The following is a 26,616-nucleotide window of genomic DNA, read 5'->3' on the forward strand; positions in this document are numbered from 1 at the left end:
TTAAGATTGGCCCTGAGCTAACATCAGTTGCCAATCTTCTTTTTTCTTCTTCTTCTCCCCAAACCCCCCAGTACATAGTTGTATATATTCCAGTGGTAGGTCCTTCTAGTTCTGCTATGCGCCTCATTGTGGCTCGATGAGTGGTGCTAGGTCCTCACCCAGTATTGGGAACAGTGAAGCCCGGGGCCACCGAAGCGGAGTGTGGGAACTTAACCACTTGGCCTTGGGGCCGGCCCCTAGAATTTGGTATTCTGATCCTGTGATCCCTGCCAGTCACACAGATCCTGTAGTCCTTGGACCAGAAGGAATCTTGGACAACCATTATCTCCCCAATCCACCAACCTGCCAGGCCCGTTCCGTCAGCCAGTCCAGAATCCCAGGCATTTTCTGTGGCTCCTCTCTCTCCCCCGCATCTGCTCCATCCCCAAACCCCACTGATGCTACCTTTTAACAATTTCCCAAATCCCACCTCTCCTGCCAACCCCACTGCCCCCACCTTAGTCCAGGCCACCATCATCTCTGGCCAGTGCCCTTCAGGAACCTCCTGCAGGTTCCCCTGCTTTCAGCTGGGCCTCTTCCAACTGGATCTCCGCTCTGCTGCTGAATCCCCTTATAAAGAGCACATCTGATCACGGTGTTGCCCTGTGTGAGAGCCTTCCAGGGCTCCCCATCGTGTGCAGGATGGACTTCTCCAGGCTCTTCTACCAGCCCACATCCTGCCTTGATCCCCCTCAGTGTTCCAGCCATTCCTATTTGCCTTTCCCCAAATCTCCATGCCGTCCATTGCCTCTGGGCCTTCACATATTTTATTTCCTCTTTTGGGAATTCTCCCACAAGTCCCCCAATCATGCTTTGCCTGGGTGATCTCTCCTCACACTCAGGTATCCCGGAACCTGGCTGTGTGCTTTCACTGAGTGCCCTATGGCTGACTCTGTGCCATTCTGGTGGTGGTCCCACTCACACGGGCAGGACCATGTTGTTCCCAGGGCTGCCACAGAGTCGAGCAGGTTGTGCAGCCTCCAGGGGTGCCATTCACTTCAAAGTCTGTGTGAGGAGCAAAGTACTCCATGGTACTGTGCACTGGGTGCTGCTCTGCTCCTGCCCACCATTGTTTTCTTGCACCCAGCACAGTCTCTGGTGCCTAGGAATGCTCGATATCGGAGGAACACATGAACGAAAGAACAAACAAATGAACGAATGAATGAGTCAGGCCCGCCCAGGCTTCCCTGTTCTCCCCGGCCCCATGCACCTGCTGGCTCCTTCCTCAGCCCCTGCCCATAGTCGCACAGAGAGCAGGTCCTCCTGACAGCTTCTCTCATCCTCAGCTCCCTCTGCCCTCAACTCTCTCACTTCACCTCACAGTGATCCTTGAGGCTACAGCCTTGGGGAACAGGGAGGGAACATGCAGATCCCCTTGGGGGGCCCTTTAGGGAAGCGTCTGTGGCAAGGATATAGAGGGCACAGGAGTGATTTCCTAGTCATTTCCAGGAGTGATTTATGCAGGTTCTCCAGGCAGTTTGTATCCTGTTCTCTGTCACGGTGGGGGAGCAGCCCATTGGAGCCCAGCTGGGATGTCCAAATTGCAAAGCTCTCTGTGCTGTCCACGCCGGGGAACATGGAGCTGCAGTCAGTAGCATCCAGGTCCTGCTCCCCAAGTCAGGGTCCTGGGTGGAAACCATGTTCCCTTCTGGAGAGCAGCCCCTTCCCCACGTTTCTCCCATACCCAAAGCCTCAGAGTCCAGCCTCACCGTGGGGTGCCTCTCAAGGGGAGAAGTGGCGGCTATGTTTTCAACCCTCTGGGCTTCGGTTTCCTCATTTGTGAAACGAGAGGTTGTACAGGAGTGTATCCAAGGCTTCTTCCCACTCCGAGAGTGAGATTTGTACCACAGACGTGGAGGGCAGCAGAGGGCCAGCCGACAGACGATGGTGGCAATGGTGGCGAAGGCAAGTCACAGCAGGGGCTGACAGTCTGCTCAGCTGCTTTCAGCTCAGGGGGCAGTATTGCACAGCTGCTCTGTCCTGGCCCTGTGCAAGGCCGGGGGACACCACGATGCAGGACACAGCCCCGGTCCTCAGGGAGCTCACATTCCAGCAGTGGGCGCTGACAGCTACCCAGCACTAGTGAGCACCAGCAGCATTAACTGAGTGTTGGGCACAATGCTAAGCACTGTGCACGCATCGTCTCCCCAGATCTGCATGATTCTCTGTGAGAGGGGTACTGTTGCTATCCCCATTTTAGGAATGAGAAAACAGACTTAATGATATTAAGAACTTACCCAAGGACACATTCCTAGGTATGCATCCCCTGTGCAGCCAAGACTTGGACCCAAAGCCCATGATTTTAACCCAGCACCTTCTCCATGGAAGCAGTGCACAGGGCACTATGGGGGCCCTGGAGAGGGCAAGCAGCCCAACCTGGGGTTCGAAGCAGGCTTCCTGGAGCAGCTCGACCTGAGGCAGTCTCTGTGACAGAGGAGGAGCCGAGCTGTATTATCCTGTCGGCTACCTGGCTGTACTCAGGAGAGGTTCCCAAGGCCTCAGTGCCCTGCTATCTTGAGCGCTTTCTGTATTTTGGACAGTGGGCATGGAGGTGGGCGCACAGAGAAGACACAGGCGTCACAGCCCTGCCCAGTGCAGGCTGACCTCTCCTGTGGGCCCCCCAGCATCTCCAAAGCTCCTCACCCTTCCCCAGACTCTGCTCCTCAGCCTCACGTGAGGTTTCCCTTGCCCAGTTCTGCAGGCTGACACCATGTAATGCTTTAATGTGCTCAGTTGAGAAATCTTGGATCAGAGGAAATCCTTGCTTACATTTGAAAGCCCCCCCGGGCCAACTCCCCCAGGTTCCTCAGCACTGTGGCCCCACAGCCAGCCACTCTTCCCCCGCTCCCCCGACTTGGCGGCTGTCTCTCAGCAGCCCTCATCAGGTTCAGCCGCTGCAGCAACCTGAAAAGAGGGAGCATGTTCTAATTAACACTGAGAGGCTCATTAGAGAGACAGAGTCGCCTCAGCCCCCTCCACTGCTTCTTCTGGCAGAAGCTGAGAGATTGCTCTCTTGGGAGGAGGCGAGGCCGCAATTACCCATGATTCATGGGGTTTAGAAAGAAGTGAGCAGAGCTGCTCCTTGGCCACTGGGCCCAGAGACCCCTCACTCCCAGGGGCCATCGTCCCCTCCCACATCCATCTCTCTCAGCTCTCTGACCTGGTCCTGGTTAAGAACAGGGTTAGGTTGGATGGGAGGGCCTGGCTGGGGTGGATGGAGCTGACCTGGGGCCCTCTGAGAATGGGGGAAGGGGAATGCACGGCAGAGGGAGAGAGGCAGCATTTGACTCCAAGCCCAGGTCTGGGGAGAGTCTGGATTTTTATTTCCCCTGGGGCATAAGAGAGTTCCATTTAGTTCATGTCGGCAAACATTTATTAAGCCCCAGCCATGGATCTGGCTCAGCGCTGGGCACCAGGGATGCAGAGACAGATAATACTACCCTGCCTGTGAGGGACAGTCTGTGGGTGCTGATAGAGCATTGAGGGTGGGCTGCAAAGGATGCAGTTGGGGATATTGCAGGCTCTGGGTGCTGCAGGCACAAGGCTGGAATAAATGGGAGATGATTGTGTTAAATGAATTGGAAAAATGCTGAAGATCCAACTGAATTCCAGTACCTTCGTGAGCAGGTGCTCGGTGCCAGGCTCTGTGCTGGGTGCTCTACATGAACCAGATGATGACTGAGACATATCTTGTGCCCTGTTGGAGTCTGGGAGAGCAGCAGGGGAGGGAAGGATGGGTTAGATAAATATCATAGAGATTTGTGGAGAAAACTGAATGCCAAAGAGAAGTATGAAACAACATTCTCTCTGGGGGCCCAAGGTGGGGAGACCCGTCTGGTTGGCGGATTGGAAAGGCTTCTGTGGTGTTACATGGACTCTGTGCAGCAGTAGAGGCTGGGAGGTGGGCCGGGCCAGATTGCTCAGCATCAGAATGCCAGGAGGAAGCATTTATACTTCTTTTGGGCAATGGCCTCCAGCAACAGACGGCCTGTAAACACATCTGCTCTTGGGAAGCACTGACCAGATCAGGGTACTATAGTAAAGGTGGATGGCAGGGGTGAGAAGAAAGCAGAGAGGCGGTGAGGAGCCTGCCAGAGTGGTCCAAGTGGGGAGTAAAAGAGAGCCCCCCGTGCTGACAGTCTGGTGGAACGGTCAGGGTGATAGCAAAAGGTATGCAGGGAGTGGAGGTGGGGCGGGGGGGGGGGGTGGCTATAGGACTTTGAGGCTGACAAATGCAGACGATGGGGCAAAGGAGGACCCAAGGACAAATGCAGGGTTCCCAGGCTGGATGGCATCACAGCCAAGGTCCTGTTAGGCAAATAAGGAAGTCATTAAAAGCTGGTTTGAGTGAGGTGGGGAAAGAAAACGGCTTTGTATAGACAGACAGAGGGACCCACAGGCTGTGGGAAATGCAGGTCCAGAATCAAGGCCAGGAATGGAGACTTGACAGTCATTCATGGAGTCATCATGTCCTCAAATAGCTACCACTTACTGGACACCTACTATGTGCCAGGTGCTATATGAAATAGTTTAATCCTCGCAACAAGCTACAGCATCAGCAGGATTAGCCTCATTTGACAGATAAGAAAACTGAGAGTCAGAGATGTTTAGAAACTTGTCCGAGATCAACCAGCGGGAAGGAGGTAGATTTAGGACTGGGTATTTCCCCTATGGATTGCTCATCAACCCATTAGAGTGAATTATGACAGTGACAAGGTTCTCAGACAAGAAGGAAGAAGCTATTAGCCTGTGGAACATCTTTAGAGTTGCCACAAAGGGTCTGCCTGACATAGGTACCCTCTTAATTAGTTGTTAATTATCAGCTACCAGGGGCTGCTCTAATGACTTCCAACATGGAAGTCGTGGATGATGTCCAGAAGTGCTTGGGAAAATAACATGAGTGTGTCTGGGGAATGGAAGTTGTCACATGTATGACTTGTAACTAGCATACTTGGGGATTTTCTGGTGAGAATATAGGATTAAAGAGCTGCGTGGAGACAGGAAAACCAAGATAGACTGGGCCATGAGAGCTGAGGACAGAGTTTCAAGGTGATAAAGATGTCAAGAGCTGTAGAAAGGAGGGAGGGGCAAGGTTGAGGATGGGCCATTGGATGTAGTGATTAAGGGTCATTGGTGACCTTCCTGAGAGTCATTTTAGAAGACTGGTGGGAGAGGCAGACTGTGAGGGGTCAGGGCCTGCGGGGGTGGATCGGCAGGTGGGTGTTTGCTCATGGAGTGAGGCAGAGGGTGTAGACGAGTCCTCCAAGAAGTTTGGTGGGAACAGAAAGAGATTGGGCTAGTGGGCCAGAGCAGGGAAGCCAAGCAGAGTTGTGTCTCGGCCTGGGAATATCTAAGAGGGCCTGTAGGCTGTGGAAAGGGGCCAATGTTGGCATGGAGGTTGGAAACGCAAGTAAAAGAGAGACTAGAGGATGAAGGGAACTTACAAAGGAGGCAAGAGAGGGTAAGATCATCAGCCCCAGGAGAGGAAAATTACAGGTGAGATTAGGAAGGTCTTTAAGAGTCACAAAGGTGACTTTGGAAGTAGTTCTTTATCCAATAAGTATTCCTTGAAGGCCTACTCTGTGCTGGGCACTCTCCAAGCACCGGGGATAAAGCAGTGAACATGTCAGGCAAAGTCTCTGCTTCGTGGGGCTTACATTCCAGTGGAGGACTTGATGGAACAGATTTAAGAATTTGAAAGCTGGCTTTCTTCTCTGCTTGGGTGAAGCATGGATGTGGGCTGGTAGAAGAGGTCTCCTTGGGTTGTCTTAGCCAGCCTTCTGCCTCCAAGCAGGGTGATACTATGCCAGGGGGATGGACCTCTTTATCGTTTTGGAGACATCTCAGGCAGTGGGATTTCATACCTTCCCTCTGTTGCCGATAGCATCTCATAACCTATAAAGAATGCTCTTGGGCCCAGGATTTCCCTATAAGTATAAATAGGCCAGGTAGGAAGGAGATGTGAATTCCTGCACAGTGTCAGTTTCTCATGGTGGCTGGGGAGGGGTAAAAGGGAGATAGAAATGGAGAGAGAAGGAGGCAGTGAAGTGGTCAGTTCCCCTCACTCTACACTTCCCGTTGAGGACTTTCCCGCCTGAGCCAAGGCCAATCTCCATTCCGGCCTCAGGGAACCTGCCAGAGTCCCGCAGGGAGAACCAGCAGAGCTACAGTGCCCTATCCCTTCTGGGGTGACTTCTGCAAAAGCAGGAACAGAATGCCTCAGGGGTAGACATCTGTTTCTCTGGAGCTCCTGGGTACACGAGGGTGTATCTGGATAGAGACCCCGTAGGCAACTGTCCAAAGGGTGTGGCAGGCAGAACTCTCAGAGGGCTCCCAAGATGCCTGCCCCTTTGTGTGTGCACACTGCAAGATCCCCCCACCTCCAGATGTGGGCGGGACTAGAGACTAGAGGGGACATTGCTCCTATGATTAGGTCACCAATCAGTCAATGCTGCATCAAGCAAAAGGGCACCCAGCCTGGGGGCCTGAACTAATCAGGTGAACCCTTTAAAAGAAGGTGAAGCATCAGAGAGACACTCTCCTGTCAGCCTTGAAGGGGCAAATAACCACGTTGTGAAGATGCCATGTGGCCGAGGGTCTGATAACTGAGGTCCCCAGTCTTATAATCTCAAGGAGCTGAATTCTGCCAACAACAGTGAGCTTGGAAGAAGACCCTGAGCCTTCACATGAGACTGACACCCCGATTTCAGCCTGGTGAGATCCTGAGGAGAGAACCCGATTGAGATATGCCCAGGCTGCTGACCTGTAGAACTGTGAGGAAACACATGCAGGTTCTTCTAAGCCGCTAAATTTGTGGTAATTTGTTCTGCAGCAGTAAATAACAAATACACTTGGTATGATTCTTGAAAGTAGCCTGAAGGCCTATGGTATGAGGATCATGAGGACCAGGAGAACTTCCTGCCTTCTGCTTAAGGCCTTGTACCTTGTGAAATGAAAATATTGTGGAAGGAGTCATATAGGAAGCCTTTTTGGCCATTCAAACTTTAATATGAATAAGTTCCCCAACTATCTTTGGAGAGGAGGGTTGGATGTGGGGAGAGAAAGCACTAGCTTTCAGGATGGGGAAGGGCGCTGAAAGGCAAGACTAAGAGAGCTGAAGACAAGATTGAGGACATCCCATTTTACCTGGGACTGTCCCTGGGGATGCGGATTGTATCTATGCCATCTCCTGGGCTAGGAGGGTACCTCTGCTGGTCCAGCTGTGGGGCACCCACAGGGAGGGAGCAGAGGACATTGCTGGGGTTGTGGGGAGACAGCCACTCCAGCTGTGGTCCCTGGTGGGTAGGGTGGAGCAGGGAGCAGAGTGGAGGTTCCTTGTGTTGGAGAATGAAATTGGGCCCATCTGTACCCCTCCCCACTCATGACCCCGGGGGAACATGAGCAATGATGTTGTTCTTGGCTCAAATTGTTCATCTCAGCCCAGCCATCCTGATTCTTAGTTCAGGAATGACACTGTATGTCAGTGCAGAGTATGGCTGTGAACAGGACACAATTTCAGGGCCCAGGAACACTTCCTCATTTCCCAAACTTCCCTGAGGACGATTGGAGCCCACAGCAATACCGCTATGTCCATCCCCTTACCATAGGCCTCATCTGTTATTTAAATACAAAAACCTCCAGGAAGGGGCATTGTTAAATGTTATTGGTTATTCACACCACACCTCAGGGAGAATGTCTTTCTAGTCCTATCCTGAGAGGTATTGATAAGGGAGAAAAAGTGAGAGCACAGCAACCCAAGGAGGACAAAAGACCACAGACAGGGAGACAGACTGAGAGGAGGCGAGTAAGGGCCTTGAAGACAAACTGGCTCCACATCCTGAGTTCAGACCCGCCCAGATGAGGTAACATGCCCTCCCATCCCCCCCCAGCCAGCCCCCCAAGCCCTGCCCTGGTTGTACAGCTCCCATTGTTGAGAACAGAGGGCACTCGAATTGTGGAGCATGGCAGCCTAGAGGGGCTCCTGCTCTTGACACAGCCATCCATCACCCATCCACCTTTTTATTAAATTCACATTTATTGAGCACCTACCCTGTGCCAGCCCTTGGGCTGGGTACCGGGAACACAGAGATGATAAAGCCCCCTGGAACTACCCCAATGCAGTGACATGAATGCTGAGAGGCAACACAGGTGAACGGAATAGCAACAACTTCTTAAGCATTTTTTATCATTTTTAAATGTACACGACAGTAGAAAGAATAGTGTAATAAACTCCCATATAACCATCACCCAGCTCCAACTATTTTTTAAAAATTATTTTATTGAGGTCCCATTGGCTTATAACATTGTGTAAATTTCAAGTGTACATTATTATATTTCAGTTTCTGTAATAAGCTGCGACGTGTTCACCACCAATAGTCTAGTTTCCACCCATCCAACTATTTTATCAATATTGTTTCATACAACCCTTCCACTTTTTTTGACAGAGTATTTCAATACAAATTCAAGATATCGCGCATTTCATCCGTAACTACGTCCGTATGCGTCTCTGATACGAACATTCTAAAGTCGCCCCCACAGCAGCAGTATCTGACTACCATCAGCAGCACCTGTCTCCCCTGCCCTGAGGCCTTACCAAGCCCGCAATCCAATCCCACATCCCACATCCCACACCCCACACCCCACACCCCACACCTCTGGGGGTTTTGCCAAGGACCTGGTATCTCAGGCCTTGACAGGCTAGGAGTGTTCGACTCGAGCCCCTCAGTGCCCCCCAACCCCCAGCTGTGCGTTCCTCGGCGCTGCCGGACAGCCACCAGCACCGCCTTTCGCCTTTCGGAGGAGCTGTATAGCACGCCTTCCCTAACCGCGCTTCCTCCTCTCCGTCCTCCTTGCAGATTGAAATGCTAGAACACAAGTACGGAGGCCACCTGGTGTCCCGGCGCGCCGCTTGCACCATCCAAACCGCCTTCCGCCAGTACCAGCTCAGCAAGAACTTCGAGAAGATCCGCAACTCGCTGCTGGAGAGCCGCCTGCCGCGGCGGATCTCCCTGCGCAAGGTGCGGGCGCCCATGGCCGAGAGCCTGGCGGCCGAGAAGGCGCTCATGGAGGGCTACGGCCTCATGGGGCTGCCGCTGGTGCGCTCGCCCTCCCTGCCGCCCACCTTCGCGGGCACGCTCACCGAGCTGGAGGACTCCTTCACCGAGCAGGTGCAGTCCCTGGCCAAGTCCATCGACGACGCCCTCAGCACCTGGAGCCTCAAAACCATGTGCTCCCTGCAGGAGAGCGGCGCTTACCAGATCCACCAGGCCCTGCACGCGGGCGCCGGGCCTCCAGGCCTGGAGGAGCTGCGGGAGACCGACAGTGCCCACCCGGGGCCCGGGGAAGAGGCCACCGAGGCCGCCGGCCTGCCCCAGGGCCACAGCAGCACCCTCATGATGGCTTTCCGAGATGTCACCGTGCAGATCGCCAACCAGAACATCTCTGTCTCCTCCTCCACGGCTCTGTCGGTGGCCAACTGTCTGGGCGCCCAGACGGCCCAGACCCCAGCAGAGTCCACCAGCGGCAAAGCCGAGCCAGGCGATGCCCGGGGACAGGAGGCCCCGGGGGTCACCACAGCGGGGGAGGGGGACGCGTCCGCCGAGAACACGTGCGCAGAGGCCGGAGCTGACGGGGTCCTGCGAGCCAACCGACCTGGGCCGGCGGAGGTGGTGGTGGAGGAGGCCGCGCCCGAGGCCGCGGAGGCAGAGGAGGCCGAGGAGGAAGAGGAGGCAGGGGAGGCGGGGAAAGCAGCCGAGGCTGAGGCCGGCGACCATTTAGAGCAGCTGAGCAGCAGCAGCACGTCCACCAAGTCCGCCAAGTCGGGCTCGGAAGTGTCAGCCTCGGCCTCCAAGGAAGCCCTGCAGGCCATGATCCTGAGCCTGCCGCGCTACCACTGCGAGAACCCGGCCAGCTGCAAGTCGCCCACGCTCTCCACCGACACGCTGCGCAAGCGGCTCTACCGCATCGGCCTCAACCTCTTCAACATGTAAGTGTCCTGGCTCCAGAGCTCCACGGAGTCCTGGGGAGGCCCCCGGGGGAAGGGAAGAAGAGGGGGGACTCGCAGTTACAGGTGAGCGCGGTGCCAGGGAATTGGCCACGTGATCCCAGGGTCCTCCCGGTGCGCCTGCTCCTTGAGATACTGTGTACGAATACACGTTTCAGTTGTAACTGTTTATTTAAAGAAGGTTTAGGGACCGCATAACACTTCAAATCCATGCTTTCACCACTATTGCTGCTTAAGATGAATCTAGGTTTGAAAAGTGAGAAAATTTACAAGAAAATACAGTATTAAGTAAATAGTACAGGTAGTGTGAGGATTGAGCAGAAATCATTCAGGTGGGATATGACATGAGGGAAACAGCAATCTCATGGGGTTGATGAAGAGGAGAGAGGAGACAGTGAGTGAGGGAGAAAATGAAGAAAGGGAAATGAGGGCCTGGGGTGGGGGAGGGGGAGCAGAGAGTGTAAGGAATACAAGTAGAAAGCAGGAGAGGGCAGGATGAACCCGGGCCGGCGACAAGGAGGAGAGTGTGGAGCAAGTGGAGGTGGAGCAGAAAGAGAGCAGGGGAAGGGAAGGAGAGAAAGGAGCACTGCCATGGCTCCGAGCTCCCAGCCAGAGCCCCCAGCCAGACCTTTCCTTGCAACCAGAATGTATACAGCTGGTGGCAAGCAGAGGAAACACACCTGCCCCTCCGGGGGAAGTCTCAAGTAGATGAGGCACTCATCTCCACCCTCCACTCACCCTTTCCTTCAGAGCCCTGAGCCAGGAAACACAACATCCCTCCCTCCCGCCCAAGGGTACTGTCATTTATTCATTCAGCTGTTGTTTATTGAGTGGGAGGCACCTGTGACCATAAAGATGAGTAAGACACATTCCCTGGCCTCAAGAAGCTTATATTCTAGCATAGCTACTGTTCATAAAGCATCTGCAATCTTCCCAGCAGTATCTAGAGACAGCATTATTATGCCGTTCTACAGAAGAGGAAATAGGCTCACACCAGGAGGTGAGTTGCTTACACTGAAACAGCTAGCAGGTGCCAGACTTAGGTGAAGCTAGATCTGACTCCCAGGCCATTGCTCTTTCTTCTACATCAGGCTGCCACCCTGGTGAGCACAGCCCCTACCCTGACACATCCAGGCATCACTTCGGCATGCACACAAATGCTCACACAGATACTCGGAGCCCCCAAGACGGTGGTTCTTAAACTATCTGTAGTGAAGGACCAGCTTGGGTTTTTACCCAACACGCTGTGGGCTGCTACTTTTGTAAAACACCATACAACTGAATTGCTAGAAAAACAATCACATGCTTAGGTGTCCTGAAAATGTCAAAATGCTATAAAAGATTCTAAATGCTTACCTTCTATTTCTGTACTTAGCTCCTCCTGGACAGTAAGAAACAGTTCAGGGAGCAGCCTGGATTCTCAGACCACACTGCAGGCACATTAGCCTTAGGACACAGCACCCACGCGACAGCCACACCCACACACAAAGATTCAAGCCTGAGAAGGAAATGCTGGCAAGCAGGATTCTTGTGTCCACCATTGACAAGGAAGAGGGGGTGTGGTGGAAATCTCACCTCTGTGTCCCAGTTTCACCCTCTCTCCAGATTCTGGGGTGCGTACAGATAACAGGATACAGGCAAGGAGGAAGGGCCTTCTTGGCTGGCCTGGGGACCTCAGGGTAAGGTCCAGTGGGAGTGAGGCGGGAAGAGGGAAGACACACCTCCCCACCTGCTCTGGAATTCACTTTGCTTGGCCGGAGCCCACCTTCCCGCTTCCACTGCTCACTCTCTTCACTCCCATGTGGGGAGATTCAGGAGAGTGAGGCTCTGGTGAGAGGCGCTTCCAATGGGGAGCCCCTCTGCAGCAGAAGGAATCCTGCCATTTCCTGGAAAGTCTTTACAAAGACCTCCAGGCACTTTTATGGGTTCCATTGGCTGGAAGAAAGGGAGCAAAGAAGTCGCGGATAGCCTTGGCTCACTCTCCCCTCCTCCTGCCGCTCCACCTCCAGAAACCCGGACAAGGGCATCCAGTTCCTGATCTCACGCGGCTTCATCCCTGACACCCCCATCGGAGTGGCCCACTTCCTGCTCCAGCGTAAGGGCCTCAGCCGGCAGATGATCGGAGAGTTCCTGGGCAACAGCAAGAAGCAGTTCAACCGCGACGTGCTGGAGTGAGTGCCTCCCCCGGCCCCCCACCGGCTCCCTTCCTCCCTCCCTCCTTCCCGCCCACCTGCCCAGGGGCTCCTCAGGGTCCCGGGACCTCAGCAGAAGCAGCAGCCAGGGCAGGGCTCGAGGCCCCTGACGTATTGGCCATTTCCCAGAAACCCTTGCTCGAGCGCCAGCAGCTTCCTGATTGGCCCGGAGCCAGGCCCGCGTGGCCTTTAGCCAATCACCGCGTCTTGACCGGCCTCTGTTTCTTCTCCGAAGTCACTCGTTCGAGGAGCGCGCTCTGCGCCGGGCTCCTTTGGAGCCACCAGAGGTGCAGAAATGGTCAAAGGAGACAGAAAGGCCTCCCTCTGCCACCCTCCGGGCAAGGGAACGAGCCTGGAAAAAGGGGGCTGTGTCCGGCTAGGGCCGTCTCGGCCCTCAGCCCACCCTCCCTCTGCCACCAGTCCGTCCCCCTGCAGGTCTGCCTGCTCCCCACACAAGCTTCTTTACATATGGTAGAAGCAAATGTGAGGCCGAAAAAAGGTTAGGCTGACAGGTGTTAAAGCAAGAAAATATTATGATTCCATAAAGATAGATTGACCGCCAAAATCACAACAATCAGAGAAGAATGTTTTAAAGTCCGATAGACGGGAGTGGAGGATGAGGGGGCTGCATTTGCTGGTGCTGGACTTTGTCAGGGTGGACTGGAGAGAGCCCCTTCCTACTGGTGGGGCAGGGGGCGGCTCTCCTCCGGGCTGACAGCAGGGCCTTGGAGCCGCTCCTCCCCTGGCCAAGAGGCCGTGGGGCCCTGGCAGTCTGCTCCAGGCCCCTGCCACTCCCCTGTTGCTCGTCTCTTCCACGAGGCCCCCTGAGCTCACTTCCTTCTGGGAAGTCACCATTCTGTAGGGAGCGGCGCCTACTTCTCTCCCCTCTTTCTCCTTGGGGACAGTCATCAGAAGTGTTTTCCCAGGGGTCCTGGGAGAACCTCTCCCTTTTGTACTTGTCCCTGGAGCAGCAAGGGCCTGCTACAGAGAGCCGGGGAGCTCCTGACCAAGGGTTTGGAAGCATGGGAGTCACCAGGCCTGTCTGGAAAGGTCGTCAGCGTCCCTGGAGTGGGAGCTCAGAGGTCTGGTTTCTGTTTATGGAGCAGTCTTGGTGCTGTGCTAACCCTGCTCTCTGGGCCTGTCTGCTTGCCTGTAGAGTGGGGACTGGATTATGAGGGGTGGACCAGTTGCCCTCTGGAATGCCTGTCACCTTCCTAAATTCACTGATAGGGTAGCTGTCTAATGAGTACAGTCGGAAGAACGGGGGCTTGGACCCTTCTGAGGGCTTTGAGATCCCTGGATGGCCCTTGGTCGGCAGAACCCAGTTCCTGCCTCTGACTCTCGGTGGCTTTGGGTGGTCTGCTCTCCCGCCTGGAGCTAGCGGTTGAGATGCTCCGAGTGCCTCGCAGACGGGGGTAAACTGATACATGCCCAGTTTCCTTTTCGTCTCCTTTGCCCTCCCTCTCCTCTCCCTCTCCCCTGACCGCCTCTCTGTTTACCAGCCCCCTGCCATGTGGGGTGCCCTGAGGGGACGCCCTGAGGAGATGAGAGGAAGGGGAGAAAGAGCAGGTTTCCCTCTGCATCTGGCTCAACCCTCTGGCATTTCCCTTTACCGTTGTCCCTTCGCATTCTGGGAGGGTGAGTGGAGGTTGTGCCCTCCCACTCCATTCTTCCCAGCTGCCCCCCACCCTGGGTGACACTGCTCTGTCTCTCTGCTCTGGGGCAGGGATGACCACTTCACTCATAGGCCCTGACTGTGTGTTGTCTGTTCTCTTCTGCCTTCCACAGTCCCCGTGTGGCCTGGCCTGGAGTTCTAACCTGCCAGGCCACGTTGACCTGGAGTGCTGGGAACTCGTGGTTTCCCCAGCCCAGGCTGTGCTGAGCGGCACAGTGGAAGCTAATTGCCCTCCACCCTGGGAGACTGAGTGTGGGCTGGAGATTGAGACCAGCCTGTGCTGGGGAGGGGAGTGGGCTGGCCGCTGAGGCCCGGGTCAGCTTGGGAGGAGGAGGCAGTGTAGTGGGGTAGGAAAACGGCTGGACCTGAGTGAGAGGGCCCAGCTCTGAACCCTGGCTCTCCTCCCAACATGCCATGTTGCTTTGACAAGTCGCTTCTCCTCCAGGCCTGGGTTGGCTCATCCATAAAGCAAGAGGCTTGGACTGTGTGATCTCAAAGGTCCCTCCAACTCCTGTGAATCTGCCACCTTTCCCATTCCTTAGTACATTTGTAGCACACTGGCATCATGCAGAATCCTTTGCCCTAAACGTCAATGCCATGCGTTGTCATCCTGCCAGAGCAGCCCACAGGCTCCAGGGCAGGGCTGGGGGGCCAGAGTTCATGGGGGAACAAGATGACCCTTCATCATTCATTCAACAAACATTGAGTGTCTCCCATGTGTTGGGAATGGGGCTGAGCTGGGCATCCCATGTATGTATGTGGGATCAGGGTAGGGGGGCCTGCACAGGGAGGAATAGGGATGGCTCATGGCCTCAGGAAACTTATAGACCCAGGTGTCAAAGGGGAGAAATGACAGGAGGAGCAGGGAGAGATCAGAGGAGCCTGGAAAGGGAGGTGAGGGGCCAAGGAGGCTGCAGCTGGCGTTGAGGGTTTGGGGAGGGTCGGGTGCAGGGCTGACCCCGACTGAGCCCAGGTCCCTCGTGCTTCACTCTGCAGCCGGGCGGGCCCTGGGCTCTCAGGCCCGGGCACACTCAGCCCTGCAGGCTGACAGCTCCACAGGGAGGAGCGCTCCTCCCCAGGTCTGCGTCTGCTGACCACCTGTTGTCCCCTGCACAGTGCCAGGAGAAGGGCGAGAAGCAGGGAGAGGCAGGCAGGGGCAGAGTGCCAGGTGCTGGGGTGCTGGCGCTTCCCGCCATTCAAGCAGCTATCCTGGAACCTTTCAGGAGCTGCTGCCTCTTCCTCACTCCCACCAGAGAAAACACACAATAACAAAGTCACCTAGTGCCATTTTGCCCAGGGCTTCCAGGCTTTATTGGGATTCTACATGGCTCCCCTGCCCCCGCCCGGTGACATTTAGCAAGTCGCATCCATTCTATACAAAGCTGTTTGCTGAATAAAAGGACATAAATCACCCATCCCCTTGGAGACTGAGACAGCCTAAGCCACAGCATGCTCAAGATGCAGTCAGACAGGAAGAGGAGAGGCTGAAAGGCTCTAGGAGGGGAAGGGGCAGGACCCCCAGCGCTCCCCACCCCGGCCTTGGGCCTGTGGGGGACAGGAAAGGAGGAGGGGCTGAGCAGAATCTGCCTCAGCTGCTGATCCATGTCTGAGCATCACCGGTGCGGTGACATTTGCCTCCAGAATCAGGTCCTCGGCACTCTTAGAAGCTGACCCCTCCATCCCTCTGTGTCCTACGTGCTTAGAAGACACGTTCCAACAGCAATGTACTCAGCCAGGCTTTATCGAATAGTGACAGAAGGCATTCTGAGCTCAAAGGGCCGTGTCCATGTCAGAGTTTACCTGGGAAGGATTTTGGTTTTTTATTTGGGAGAAACCAGCCTCAGTTTCCTCATTTGTCAAGTGAGGATAATAGTACCTATCTCATATGAATTAATTTTTTAAGTGCATATAAAGTGCTTAACTCAGTGCCTGACGCTTACTAAGTTCTTTAAAAATGGTAGCCATTTCTATTATTATCTTTCCCACTTGAAAGCACAAGGCATTACAAGCACCTGCCCCCTCCGCCACAACACCTCAGGTCTGGTCTGAGATGGAATCTACTCCTCAGACGACAAGAACTTGCTGGGGCTTGCTAGGGAAGGAAGGGGAGCTCCCTCGGGGACCATCTCGTCCTCCAGGAAGCCTTCTCTGGTGCTGGGGAGAAAAGGGCAGTGGCGGGCCGGCAGCGGGAGCCAGACGCAGCCAGCATTAAGATGCTTTAGGGCTGGAGGCTTCTCCCTCTCAGTTTTCACATGGCTGGGAAATTTGGCTCTGCTCTATTTCCTCTCTGAAATGTTCGCTTCAGCAGGTTTGAAGGCCAGCGGATGGGGGAATGTTCCATGCGGGCTCTGAGCAGCCTCTCTTCTGGCCTGGGTGATCTTTTCCGGTGTGAATCACATGCACGTGGAGGGCATGGGTGTCTGTCATTTCCATGGAAATACACCAAGGGCAGCGTTTGGGTTGAGCTGCCAGAAGAAAGTTTCCTGGCTCTTCCTTCTCTCACCGTGTCTACTCCATTCTTTGTTAGATATTAGAGTTTGACATTTTAGTCAGATTTCATTATTTTATTTCCATGGAAATGTGTTGGCCAGAGTGTAACAGATTTGTTCTTCTTAGGGGACATTCAGAAATGAAGACAGATTGTCTGTCAAACTCAACAGGCTGGAAGGCTCTGGCCTTTCATTACTAGGAAGATATTATCTGAGAATGTCCTGCCCACTGTGCTGTGTGTAACTTCAGAATAGTTGCCTTATTCCTGAGGAATTCCACAAGGAAGGGCAGAGCAGGCCTCATGGGTCTGGAGGAGGGTGGAAGGAGGCCTGGGGCAGGCAGGGATGGAAGACTTTGGGGTTATTCCCCCTGCTCTGCAAACTTGACACTGCCACCACCCAGAGGAATAGAAGGAGGGGGTCTCTTCTAAAAGTGATATCTTTGGGTTTTATGGCCTTGACCCCTCACTCTCCAGTTCCCTTCCCCCCATCTCTACCACTGCTGCCCCTCCTCCCCCACATTGATGGACAAGAGATTCTTCTTAATAGTAAAGAGACATTAGTGTTTAAGACCCACTTACTCCTGCATGTGGAGATCTTGGGACCCCACACGTGGGGTAAACAAATTCAGAGTGGAGCTCCCCTTGGCCTGGTCACATTAGCATATGTATTGGGCTTTTACACAAAAATGAGCAGACCTTCCACCTGATCCCTTCCTGATTACTCAGGCCCTATCTCTCTCAATCCCTGTGTGATACTCAAGTATGGCTGAGACTGGGCAGTCTTTGAAGTGGGGCTTCTTAGAGGGGCTTCCTGGGAGTTATGCTCTCCTGGGGTTTTTTAGGAGGGCCGTCTGTGAGTGAGCAGGCCGTGAACTGTAATAATGACAGCTCACATATAGCAAGCATTTACTGTGCGCCAGCAGGCACTGTTCCAAGAGCCTTACATGCAAAACCTCATTCCATGTGCACAGCAGCTCTGTAGGTGAGTGCTGTTAATCTGTACCAAATGAAGGAACTGAGGAACAGAGAGGGTAGGTGGCTTGCCCACAGTCACAGAGCTGATCAGTGGTTGAGGTCTGAAGCCAGGCAGAATGGTCCCTAACCTGAGCCCCTGCCCCTGCCCCATCCTGCCTCTGCACTCCACCCCAGGAGAAGTGGGGTCAGCATGCCTTCCTGGTGCTGTCAGAGCCCAGGTGTGAGTCGTGTGCTGAGGGACCCCTTGGATGGTCAGCTAGTCCAGCCCTCTCATTTCACCCGGGCAGAAACTGAAGCCCAGAGAGAAGATGTGACTGGTCCCCTGGCCAGTGGCTGAGAAATTGAACAGAACCAGCTACTATTTCGTCCCTTGACTCACCTTTATTTGCTGTGCTCTCACCCTCTCATCAGAGAAGAAAGCAGAGCTGAGAAACTGATTCATAAATCTCAAGGGAGCTGAGCCAGATTCCGTTTCCTCTGTCTGATATGCGTATATTTTAAAGGGTCACTGGAGACAAACATCTAACAATGTAATTTCAGGCAGAGTTCATTGGCAATGAGGAAGGGGTCTTACTACCTATGCCAGAGGGAACTCCGAATCCACTTACTCATCTGGCATGTCCGCTCAGCCTTGGCCATCATTTACTAAGCTCTGTCATATACTAGGAACCTTACATACATTGTCTCTTGAAACTCATAACCACCTGCCCATTAGATGTTATAGGTGTTAGCTCCATTCTATAGATGGGGAAAGTGAGGCACAGAGAGACTAAGTGACTTGACTGAACAGCTAAATGTTGGAAACAAGATTCAAACCCAGGGGTATCTGATGTCAAAGGCCTGGCTTCTTCCCATTCTGCCCACTGTTACTGGCACAGAGTGGTGGTCCTCAAAGTGTAGTCCCCGGAACAGCAGCAGCAACGGCACCTAGAAACTTGTTAGCAATGTCAGCTCTCAGACTCCACCCAAGACCACTGAATCCGAAACTCTGGGGCGGGCTCAGCGATGTGTGTGTTAATGAGCCTGCCAGGCAATTCTGATGCTCGCTCAAGTTCGAGAACCACTAGCTAACAGGGATGCTGCCAGGCCCAGCAGAAGAAAAATCACCTCAGGCATCCGCACTGACTTCTCATTTGCTTAGGTAGTTTAAACAAGGTTCTTTTGGTTCCTGAGTCCTCAAGGTGTGGCTGGCAGCCATCCCTTCTGAGGCCCCCTCAAACGAGATTTTCTTTTGTCCCCTTATCGTCACCAGGAGCACTGGCAGGTCCTCCTGCATCAGCTTCCTCTTGCTCTGTTTTCTTAGCCACATTGCACATTTCCAAAAAGCCATGACCTTTGTTGGGCATGTTATAAGTTCTGACTAATAAAAATAACTCTCTGACGGATGGCGGTATTTTTAATTCAATTGTATGAGCCAAGAACTGCAGAAATAAAACCAGGGTTCCTACATCCCGTGACGGTGGGCGGTTTCATTTTCCATCCTAATCCCGAAACCTGGGCTCAGTCTCCTCCTGGAGCCGGAGTCCCGGGTCTGCAGCTCACGCACCTCTGCTCAGCCTGGGCCTGCGCTTGGCCTTCCTGCTGTCTCTCCCAGCCAGTTAAAGATCTCTGCTGCTGTCGTTACTTATTTCCAGCTCCCAACCAAGTCCTTTGTCTGCCAGACAGTGTTTTGCTATCATTAAAAAAAGGTTGAGATGATGGAAATTCATTTTGATCACAGTCAAGTCTAACGCTTCATTTCCCCGCAATGCAAACTGATTCCATACACAGATAAGTGTTAACAAGCAACTTTATGCGATATTGTCCCTGTTTATACAGGTGCAGGGAACATCTGTGCTTACACTTACCCAGCCCTGTGAAGTACATGCCCCAGCCCCCACAGAAACACACAGGAAAGAGGGGGCGTCGAGCAGAAGCTCCCACTCGTGATTGCTTGCCCATCAGCGGCGCTTGAGCAGGTCCAGGCAGGCTCGGCTGGAAGCAGGCTAATCGGCGGGGGTTTGCCCAGTTCTCATCTCTCACACGCCTGCATACACAGCCAAAGGAGGAGGGAAGCCTGTGCATGCCACACTGCCTGCTGTCCAGGTGTGGAATCCATGGGCTTGTTTCCCTGACGGCTGTGTCCAGGTCTCGGGCTCAGCTCCTCATTATCTTGGCAAAGCAGGCCCAGCAATCCTGGCCCACCGTGCAGAGTCTCCAGAGGGACAGGGCTTCACTGGGCTCCTTCCCCAGCTGAGCAGGGGCTCCAGGCCCCGTCATTCACTCAGCTGGTCTGTGACTCACTCATTCATCCTGCGAATGTTTCTTGAATTCATATATAGGTCAGGGATGCAGAGATTAAAAGAACCGCCTCTGTCCTGAAGGAGCGCGTGGCTTGGGGGAGATAGTCAGGGAAATGTCATGACCCAGGAGACAAATGCAGTGGTAGACAGAAGGCGTGTCCAGGGTGCAGCAGAGGCCGACGAAGACTCCTAGAGAGACTCCTAGATAAACAGAGACCTGTAAGGTTGGGGTTGGGAGGCAGGAAGGAAGGACAGCATGTGCAAAAGGTAGAGGCTTGATGGCGAGGGTGCGGGAGTGGAGCCAGCATGCCGGAGGGGCAGGAGAAGCTGGGGAGCTAGCAAGGCCCTGTCTGCTTTGCTGAGGACCTCGGGTTCCCTACTAGGGCTGTGGGAAGAAGCCCTTGAAAAAATGTAAGCAGAGGAGTGAGTGGCAGAACCAAATGGGTGCCCTGGAAGCATTGTTCTGGAAGATGGCTTGGAGGCAGGGAGGCTGGTTAAGAGGCTATTGCAGTCACGTGGTGGCAAGAATTGATGCAGCCCTAAACCTCAGCAGTGGCTGCGGGGAGGGTAGCAGTGGGTGGAGCCCAGAGGCATGGAGAGGCAACAGGGCCTGGTGACGGGTGGGAGGAGAACAGAGGTGGCCAGATCACGGTGGACAGCCTCCTGAGCTGCTGAGAACTCAGAACACTCAGTCTCTGCATATGAGTATGTTTGTGCTTCAGACCCACTGGAGTAATCTGTGCAAATTATACCAGATAAACAGGCCTATGTTTTCAGTTTGGGGGAGGAGGGAGATGCTGGGTTTGGGGACAATTCATCTGAATTCCTCAAACCAGACATTGTCAGATATTTACTGTGAACAAGTTAAAACTTAACTACTAGGTAAAACATAAAATATATGCAACCTGACTTCCCTGCAAGAGATGTGAGCACAACCTGTGGTCATGTGAATACTGCCAGGGACTGACGCCCAGACCAGAACGCCCAGAGGATCTCAACAGGCAGAGCTCAGAAGCGGCTGGGCAAGTTCCAGTCCCACACGTAGAGCTGACCATTTCCAGGGGCCCTCTCCCCTCAGCAGCACCGTTACTCACTCACTTATGCAGTCTTTTATAGACAATATAGGTCAACCAAAAGGAAAATTTACTGGTTAGTACTAATAATAAAATAACAAAGGTGAACTCATAGCAAGAGATGAACACTTAAGAGTTGTCAGCATGCAGGCGGCATTTAGAGCCGTTGGAATGGGTGTGGCCACCTAGAGAGAAGTTGTTAAGAGGGATAAGAGGGCCTAGCAGCCAGCCCTAAGTTAGAGGTCAGGTGGAGGAGGAGGCCTGAGCTGGAGGAGAGGCACCTCCAGAGAGGAAAGAGTCAACCTAGGGGAGGGTGGTGTGGTGGATGCAAGAGAGGGAGTTTCGAGAAGGGGGTGATTAACCATGTCAAGGCTGCCAAGAGGCTGGCAAGGTGAGGACAGAAGTTGGTGCCGTTGGACTTGGCAACATGGCAGCCAGGGGTGGCCATGATGAGAGAAGTTTTAATGGAATCCTGGAGGTAGATGCTTGGCTGGAGCGGGTTGAAAAGCGAATGGGATCGAGGAAGTGGAGACACCATGCTAGGGGTGCCTTCAGAAGTTTGGCTCCGAGGGGGAGTAGAGAAAAGGGATAGTAGTGACCAGAGAGCAAAGAAGGGTCAAGGCAGGATTTTAACTTATAAAATAGAAAAGGGAGAATTTAGATGTCAATGCGAATGATTTAGTAGAGGGAAAACTTGATAGTATATGAAAAGACATCTCAAACTTAATGTGTCTGAAACTGAAGTCTCGATCTCTGCTCCAGCATCTGTGTCCACCCCATCATGGTCTCCTCTTAAAAAATAATACCACCAGGCCCCCAGTGCTCATGCCAGAGCTCTGAGACTCATCATTGGCCCCTTGTTTCCTCGCTTCCCACATGCCCTCCATCACCTAGGCCCATCCCTTCTTCTGTAAGATGTATCTCAGATCGTCCATTTGATTTGTTTCCACTGCTTCCATCTTAGCCCAAGCCCCGTCATCTCTAACTTGGCCCTCTGCAGTAGCATCCCACCTAGGCCCCCTGCTTCATTCTTGTTCCCTGCGCCCCTTTTCCATTCATTCTCTGCCCAACAGCCAGGGACATCTTCTTAAAACAAACTGGATCGTATCAGTCCTCTGATCATACCCTCCTTTTGTCCCCCACAGAATCTTTCCTGTGACCCACAGAGCTCTGACTGATCAAGCTCCTGCCCACCTCCCTAGGCCCATAGCCGGCCATTCTCAGTTCTCCCAGTTATTCTCTGTGTTACAGCCTTGTCCACCCTTTCTTGAAAGCTTTTTCCGACCACAGGGTCTTGGCATATGCTTCCCGCCTCTGCCTGAAAGCTCTCCCCGACTCTCCCCTTCCCTTGGTCAGCTCCTACTCGTCTTTCAGGTCTCAGCTCAGATGTCGTGTCCCCACAGAGGCCTTTCCAAATGCACCAACATAAAGTACATCTCCTTTGTTCTCTCATGGAACTCCGTCCTTCGCCTACCTAGGACTCATCATAATTACGATGAAATAACTATTTCTGACTCTGTGTTTGGTGTTCGTGTCTCTCCCAAGAACAGGGTCTGTGTTTGTGTTGTTTGCCACTTATACCAGGTCCCTAGCACAGCACAGTGCACACAGGAGGCACTCAATGCATGTTTGTAGGAAGGAAGGGAGAAGAGAAAGAAAGCATCAGAGAAGAGGAGGTGGGAGGTCAGGGGTCTGGTCCCTGCTGTGGGCTGTGTGCCCAGGCCAGCTCTGAAGCTGCAGGTGGCCGCACAGCCTTGTGCTGACTGCTGACAGTGAGGTGGCTCCTCACACCGGACTCCATGACTGTGTCCATTTGTCCCCCCAGCCCCTCACAGGCTCCCATGAGTCATCTGGGTGAGCCAGCAGCCCCCAGGGAGAGACACATTAGCACCGGCCACCGAGCGGGGAGGGCAGCTTGCCTGGCCCAGGAGAGGCCCGGAAGGATGCAATGTGTGCAGTCCCCCTGCAGGGCCAGCTCTTGTGTGAGCTTCAGCTTTCTCATAGGAAATAAAAAATAACAGGATAATGGTTAATATCGCACAGGATTGAGAAGATTAGGTCATTGGGCACTTAGTGAAGCGCGAAGAACAGTACTCAGTAAATGCGAGTGCAGAGGGAGCTTCTCCCGCTGCTGTTAGGACCCCCTGTGAAGTGGGGAGGGCCCAACCATGGGAAGAGGCCTCACAAAACCGGGAAGCCGAAAGCCTGCTCTCTTCCTAGTCGTGGGAGCATGAGGCAAGCCCCTTTGTGGTCTCAGTTTTGCCTTCTGTAAAGTGGGGAGGTTATACACCGGAAAAGACCGTCCCCAGAAACATGTGATGTTTTCACCTGAAAGATGATGAAAGAGGAGAGGTGGCTGTTGGCTATCCTGGGTAGAGGCAGCAGGATAGGTTTGGAAAACTCTCAACAATCTGCTCCCCACAAGGATTCCAGGGTGGCAAAGAAGGATGGGGAGGGGGAGATTGTAAGTGCTAGTAGATACTGCAAAATAAGAGAAGCAATGAGAAAGGGTGAGAGAAGAGGAGAGAGATAGAAGAGGTCAAAGTGCAGGCTGATGCTTATACTTAGGGAGTGAAAAAGAATCATGCAGTGGGGAGGGGGCAGGGAATGTGGGTGATGCTAGGGCGACGGAGCCCCCGAGGTGAGGGTCCCTGGAGGAGGCTTATGGGTAGAGAGTGCAGCCTCAGCCCAGCCACCTGCCCCAGAGGCACAGGCCCCACCAGGGCTGCATGTGGTGATTCTCTGGGAGGAGTGGGGAGGAGTAGTCCGTCATCAGGAGCTGTATTCCAAAGCCAGCCAGAAGTGACTGCGGTCTCCTGCCGGCTGGGAGCATCTGCAGTCCCTTCAGGGCTGGCTGTGGACCTCTCTGCTTCTGGGTTCCTGTCCGAGAATGTCAGAGGCTTGGGAGTCCCGAGAGGTCGCCTGGCCCAGCCCCCATCTCCGCAGAGTGATTTGTCTCCTGGGGAGTAATAGCGCCTTTCCACCGCTCAACACAGCTTCTTCCCTTCCAGCTCGGCGTTTTGCAGAAGAGGTTGAGATTTTTTCCCTAGGATCTGAGAACCCCAGGACATTATCTGCCCATCAAACACTGATGCCCTATGGTGGAAATTACAGGGAGGAAGGCAGGAAATATGTGTATGTGTCACGGGGACGGCATCTCCGTCCCTCCCTCCCTGACCACCTCCACCACGAAAGCAGCCCCTGAGAGCCAGGCAGGGACAGATGTGCCCCAATAACTGCTACCCTGGTGGCTTAGGAGTTGCTGGACTCATGTTTTAAAAGTCTCCACGTGAGCCGATCCCCTCCTATTCCTGCACTCAGCTCAGCCACTGGTTTTCAACCTTTAAGAATCTCCTGGAGAGCTTGTGAAGAATGATGATTCCCAGGCCTTGCCTGCACACGTCCCAGTTGGTAGATCTGGGGTGAGGATCAGGGATCTACATTTTAATGAGCTGCCTCGAAACTCTTTCGTGGGGTCCTCAAAGATGAGAGATGTGGAGACTTGAGCCACAGGCTCAGTTCCTCCCTGAAGTCCTCCCGCTCCTGTGGCCATCATTGATTTAGTCAGCGCTCCCCATTCTGTGAGCTGGCGTTTCCACCTGACTGCATCTCCTGTCCCGGTCCTTGACTCAGGCTCCCGGCTCATTACTGGAGCTTTTTGCTGCAGCCAGGAGCAAGTAAGCGGGCTGTGTGTCACCTGCGTGAAGGGCTGGAAACTAGGCCATCGTGCTCGGCTGAGCAAATCCTACCCTGCTCCTGCCACTCCACCGCCTCCTGCTGCTGCCTCCTGGCACCCACTCCCCTCATCGTGGGGTGCGCCTGGTCCAGAGCTCTGGGGCAGAGGGTCCATGCACCGAGGCTCTGGGAGGGACACTGGGTGCCAGGACCTCAGGGTTCAGGGGCCCACAGGAAGATGGCAGGGGCCAGGTGGGAGGCAGGTAGATGAACCAATAGGGGCAAGTCCTGGAGACAGTGGACGCCAGACCAGGGATCACAGGCCATTCTGGGGTTCACTAGGAAGCAAGGCCCCTGGGTCAAGGTTGGCCAGGCTGGGGCCCATTGCTCTCCCCCTTGGCCTTACAAGAATAGGGGGTCCCTAGGGTGAGAGTGTGCAGTGTGGCTGCCTCTGTGCTCCGTGCCTGGGCCCTCCCGTCCAGTCTGTGAGCTTTCTCCCCCTCATCTCCTTCTGTCTTTTCCCGTCCCCCATGCCATCTCTCTCTCTCTCCCTTGTCTCTGTTTTTCTCTTGTTCTCTATCTCTCTCTCCTCCTTTTTGTTGCTCTGTCTTTCTCTTTTCCTTTCTTTGCCTCCTTGTCTCTTTCTCTCCCTCTGTCTCTCTCTCCTTGGTCTCTCTGTCTGTCTCACTTGGCTCTCTGTATCCTCTGTGTCTCTCACTGTCTCCGTGTCTGTCTCCTCCTCCCTCTCCTCATCTCCCTGGCTTGAGCTCCCAGGTCCCTTGCTGCTTAGCACTGGTTCGCCTCCTCCGGACAGCATCCCTCTGTAGCTCAATCATGCTCGATTTGTAGCTCCTGACTGGGCTGGGCTGGGAGATACACAGATGTGGGTCCCATGATGCTGCTGTCAGAGTTCATGTTCCAGCTGGGGAGAGCTCAGAGTGGAGGTGACAAGAGCTGCCAAGAAATCAGGCTGGACCGGGAGACCTCTACCACCCAGCTGTCCATCTCAGATGCCCAGATACTGATGTGCCAGTTCTCATACTTGGGCTAAATTCTTGCCTGCACCTCCCGGCCCCACCCCCTCACCACTCACTATCCAGGCAGACGAGCCTGAGAGAAGGCTGGACCAAGGATGGGCTCCCAGCCTGGAGATGGCCATCACCCTGCCCTTGGTGGGGGTGGGGGGAGAACCCTTCCAGCCCTTCCCTCTCTAGGAGAGCCCAGTGAAGCTCCCCCCTTGGTCCCCATGAAATGAGTGAGGGAGGCAGAGCCCATGGACTCCCCAGCCCCGGGCACTACCACGTGGGCACGTCCCCTTGCTTTCTCCTAAAGTTGACAGCAGAGCCAGGTTTGAGTCAGGATCTCTGAGACTGCTAGGCAGCAGGCCTGGCAGAGGAGCCAGGATCAAGGAGGAAGTGGGTCCTGCTCAGAGCTCATCCCTTCCCTCGTGCAGTCACTTGGCAAATGTCTCCTGCACCCCTCGGCGTGCTGGGCCGCACTCTGGCCTCACATCTGTGAGCACAGGGCACCCTCCGTGGCGGGGGAGACAGGCAGTGAACAGGCCATTGAGGCCCAGGGTTGTGCCCCTGTGGGGGAGAGAGGGGCTGCTCACCCTCAGCAGGCAGTGTGAGGCTGGGTATAGAACGGCACGAGAGAGGAGATGAGCACAGACCGTGGATGCAGAAAGCCGAGGAATCAGCCGAGAGCCGTGTTGGCATGTGTGAGCCGCGTCTAAGGGCCCTTGTGATCAGCTTCCACAATTCTCGGGGGAGGTCAGGTCTGCTGCTTTGCTGGGCCTAGATTCCTGCCTCACTGCTCATGGCCCTGGGGACAGGGCACCCCAGAGGAGGGTAAGAAAGGATGAGGTGGGGAGTGGGAGAGTCCTGGCCCCAGACCCTTTGGAAGGGAGGGGCCCCCCAGAAGCAGGCCAAGCCAGAGGAATGAAACTGCCTAGTGGAGGTGACAGGCACGTATCTCCCACCTCCTCCTGCCCCCACACACCGAAGGGGGACATTCAGAGGCAAATTCTCCAGTGCTGGAAGTGGCATTTCAGAGGTGGAAGGGCCCTTGGGGAGCAGGACTCTGACCTTCTCCCTTCTCAGAAGAAGAAACTGGGGGCTCCAAGAGGCAAGTATCTGACCCAACATCACACAAAATTCAGTGATCAGCCTAGGCCAGAATCTGACTGTCTGTCACACTGTCCCATCCTGT

At 54.2% G+C, this 26,616-nt stretch overlaps 1 protein-coding gene and 1 long non-coding RNA gene across 2 annotated transcripts in view; one reads left to right on the plus strand and one right to left on the minus strand.

The window, feature by feature from the left end:
• IQSEC3 (IQ motif and Sec7 domain ArfGEF 3) overlaps positions 1-26,616 on the plus strand; it is a 106,181-nt gene that overhangs the window by 56,272 nt on the left and 23,293 nt on the right. The window contains exons 4-5 of the mRNA XM_046683863.1: positions 8,895-10,024; positions 12,052-12,213. Coding sequence (XP_046539819.1) covers positions 8,895-10,024; positions 12,052-12,213 — 1,292 coding nt within the window. The remainder of the gene's footprint in view (positions 1-8,894; positions 10,025-12,051; positions 12,214-26,616) is intronic.
• LOC124251248 (uncharacterized) lies at positions 12,037-20,154 on the minus strand. The gene is made up of 4 exons (XR_006891716.1): positions 19,223-20,154; positions 15,605-15,709; positions 12,273-12,586; positions 12,037-12,172 (listed from the first exon to the last, which is right to left on the minus strand). It is a non-coding gene; the product is annotated as an uncharacterized LOC124251248 (long non-coding RNA).

The sequence above is a fragment of the Equus quagga genome, chromosome 1 (assembly GCF_021613505.1).
Source record: "Equus quagga isolate Etosha38 chromosome 1, UCLA_HA_Equagga_1.0, whole genome shotgun sequence".
Taxonomy (NCBI): Eukaryota; Metazoa; Chordata; class Mammalia; order Perissodactyla; family Equidae; genus Equus; species Equus quagga.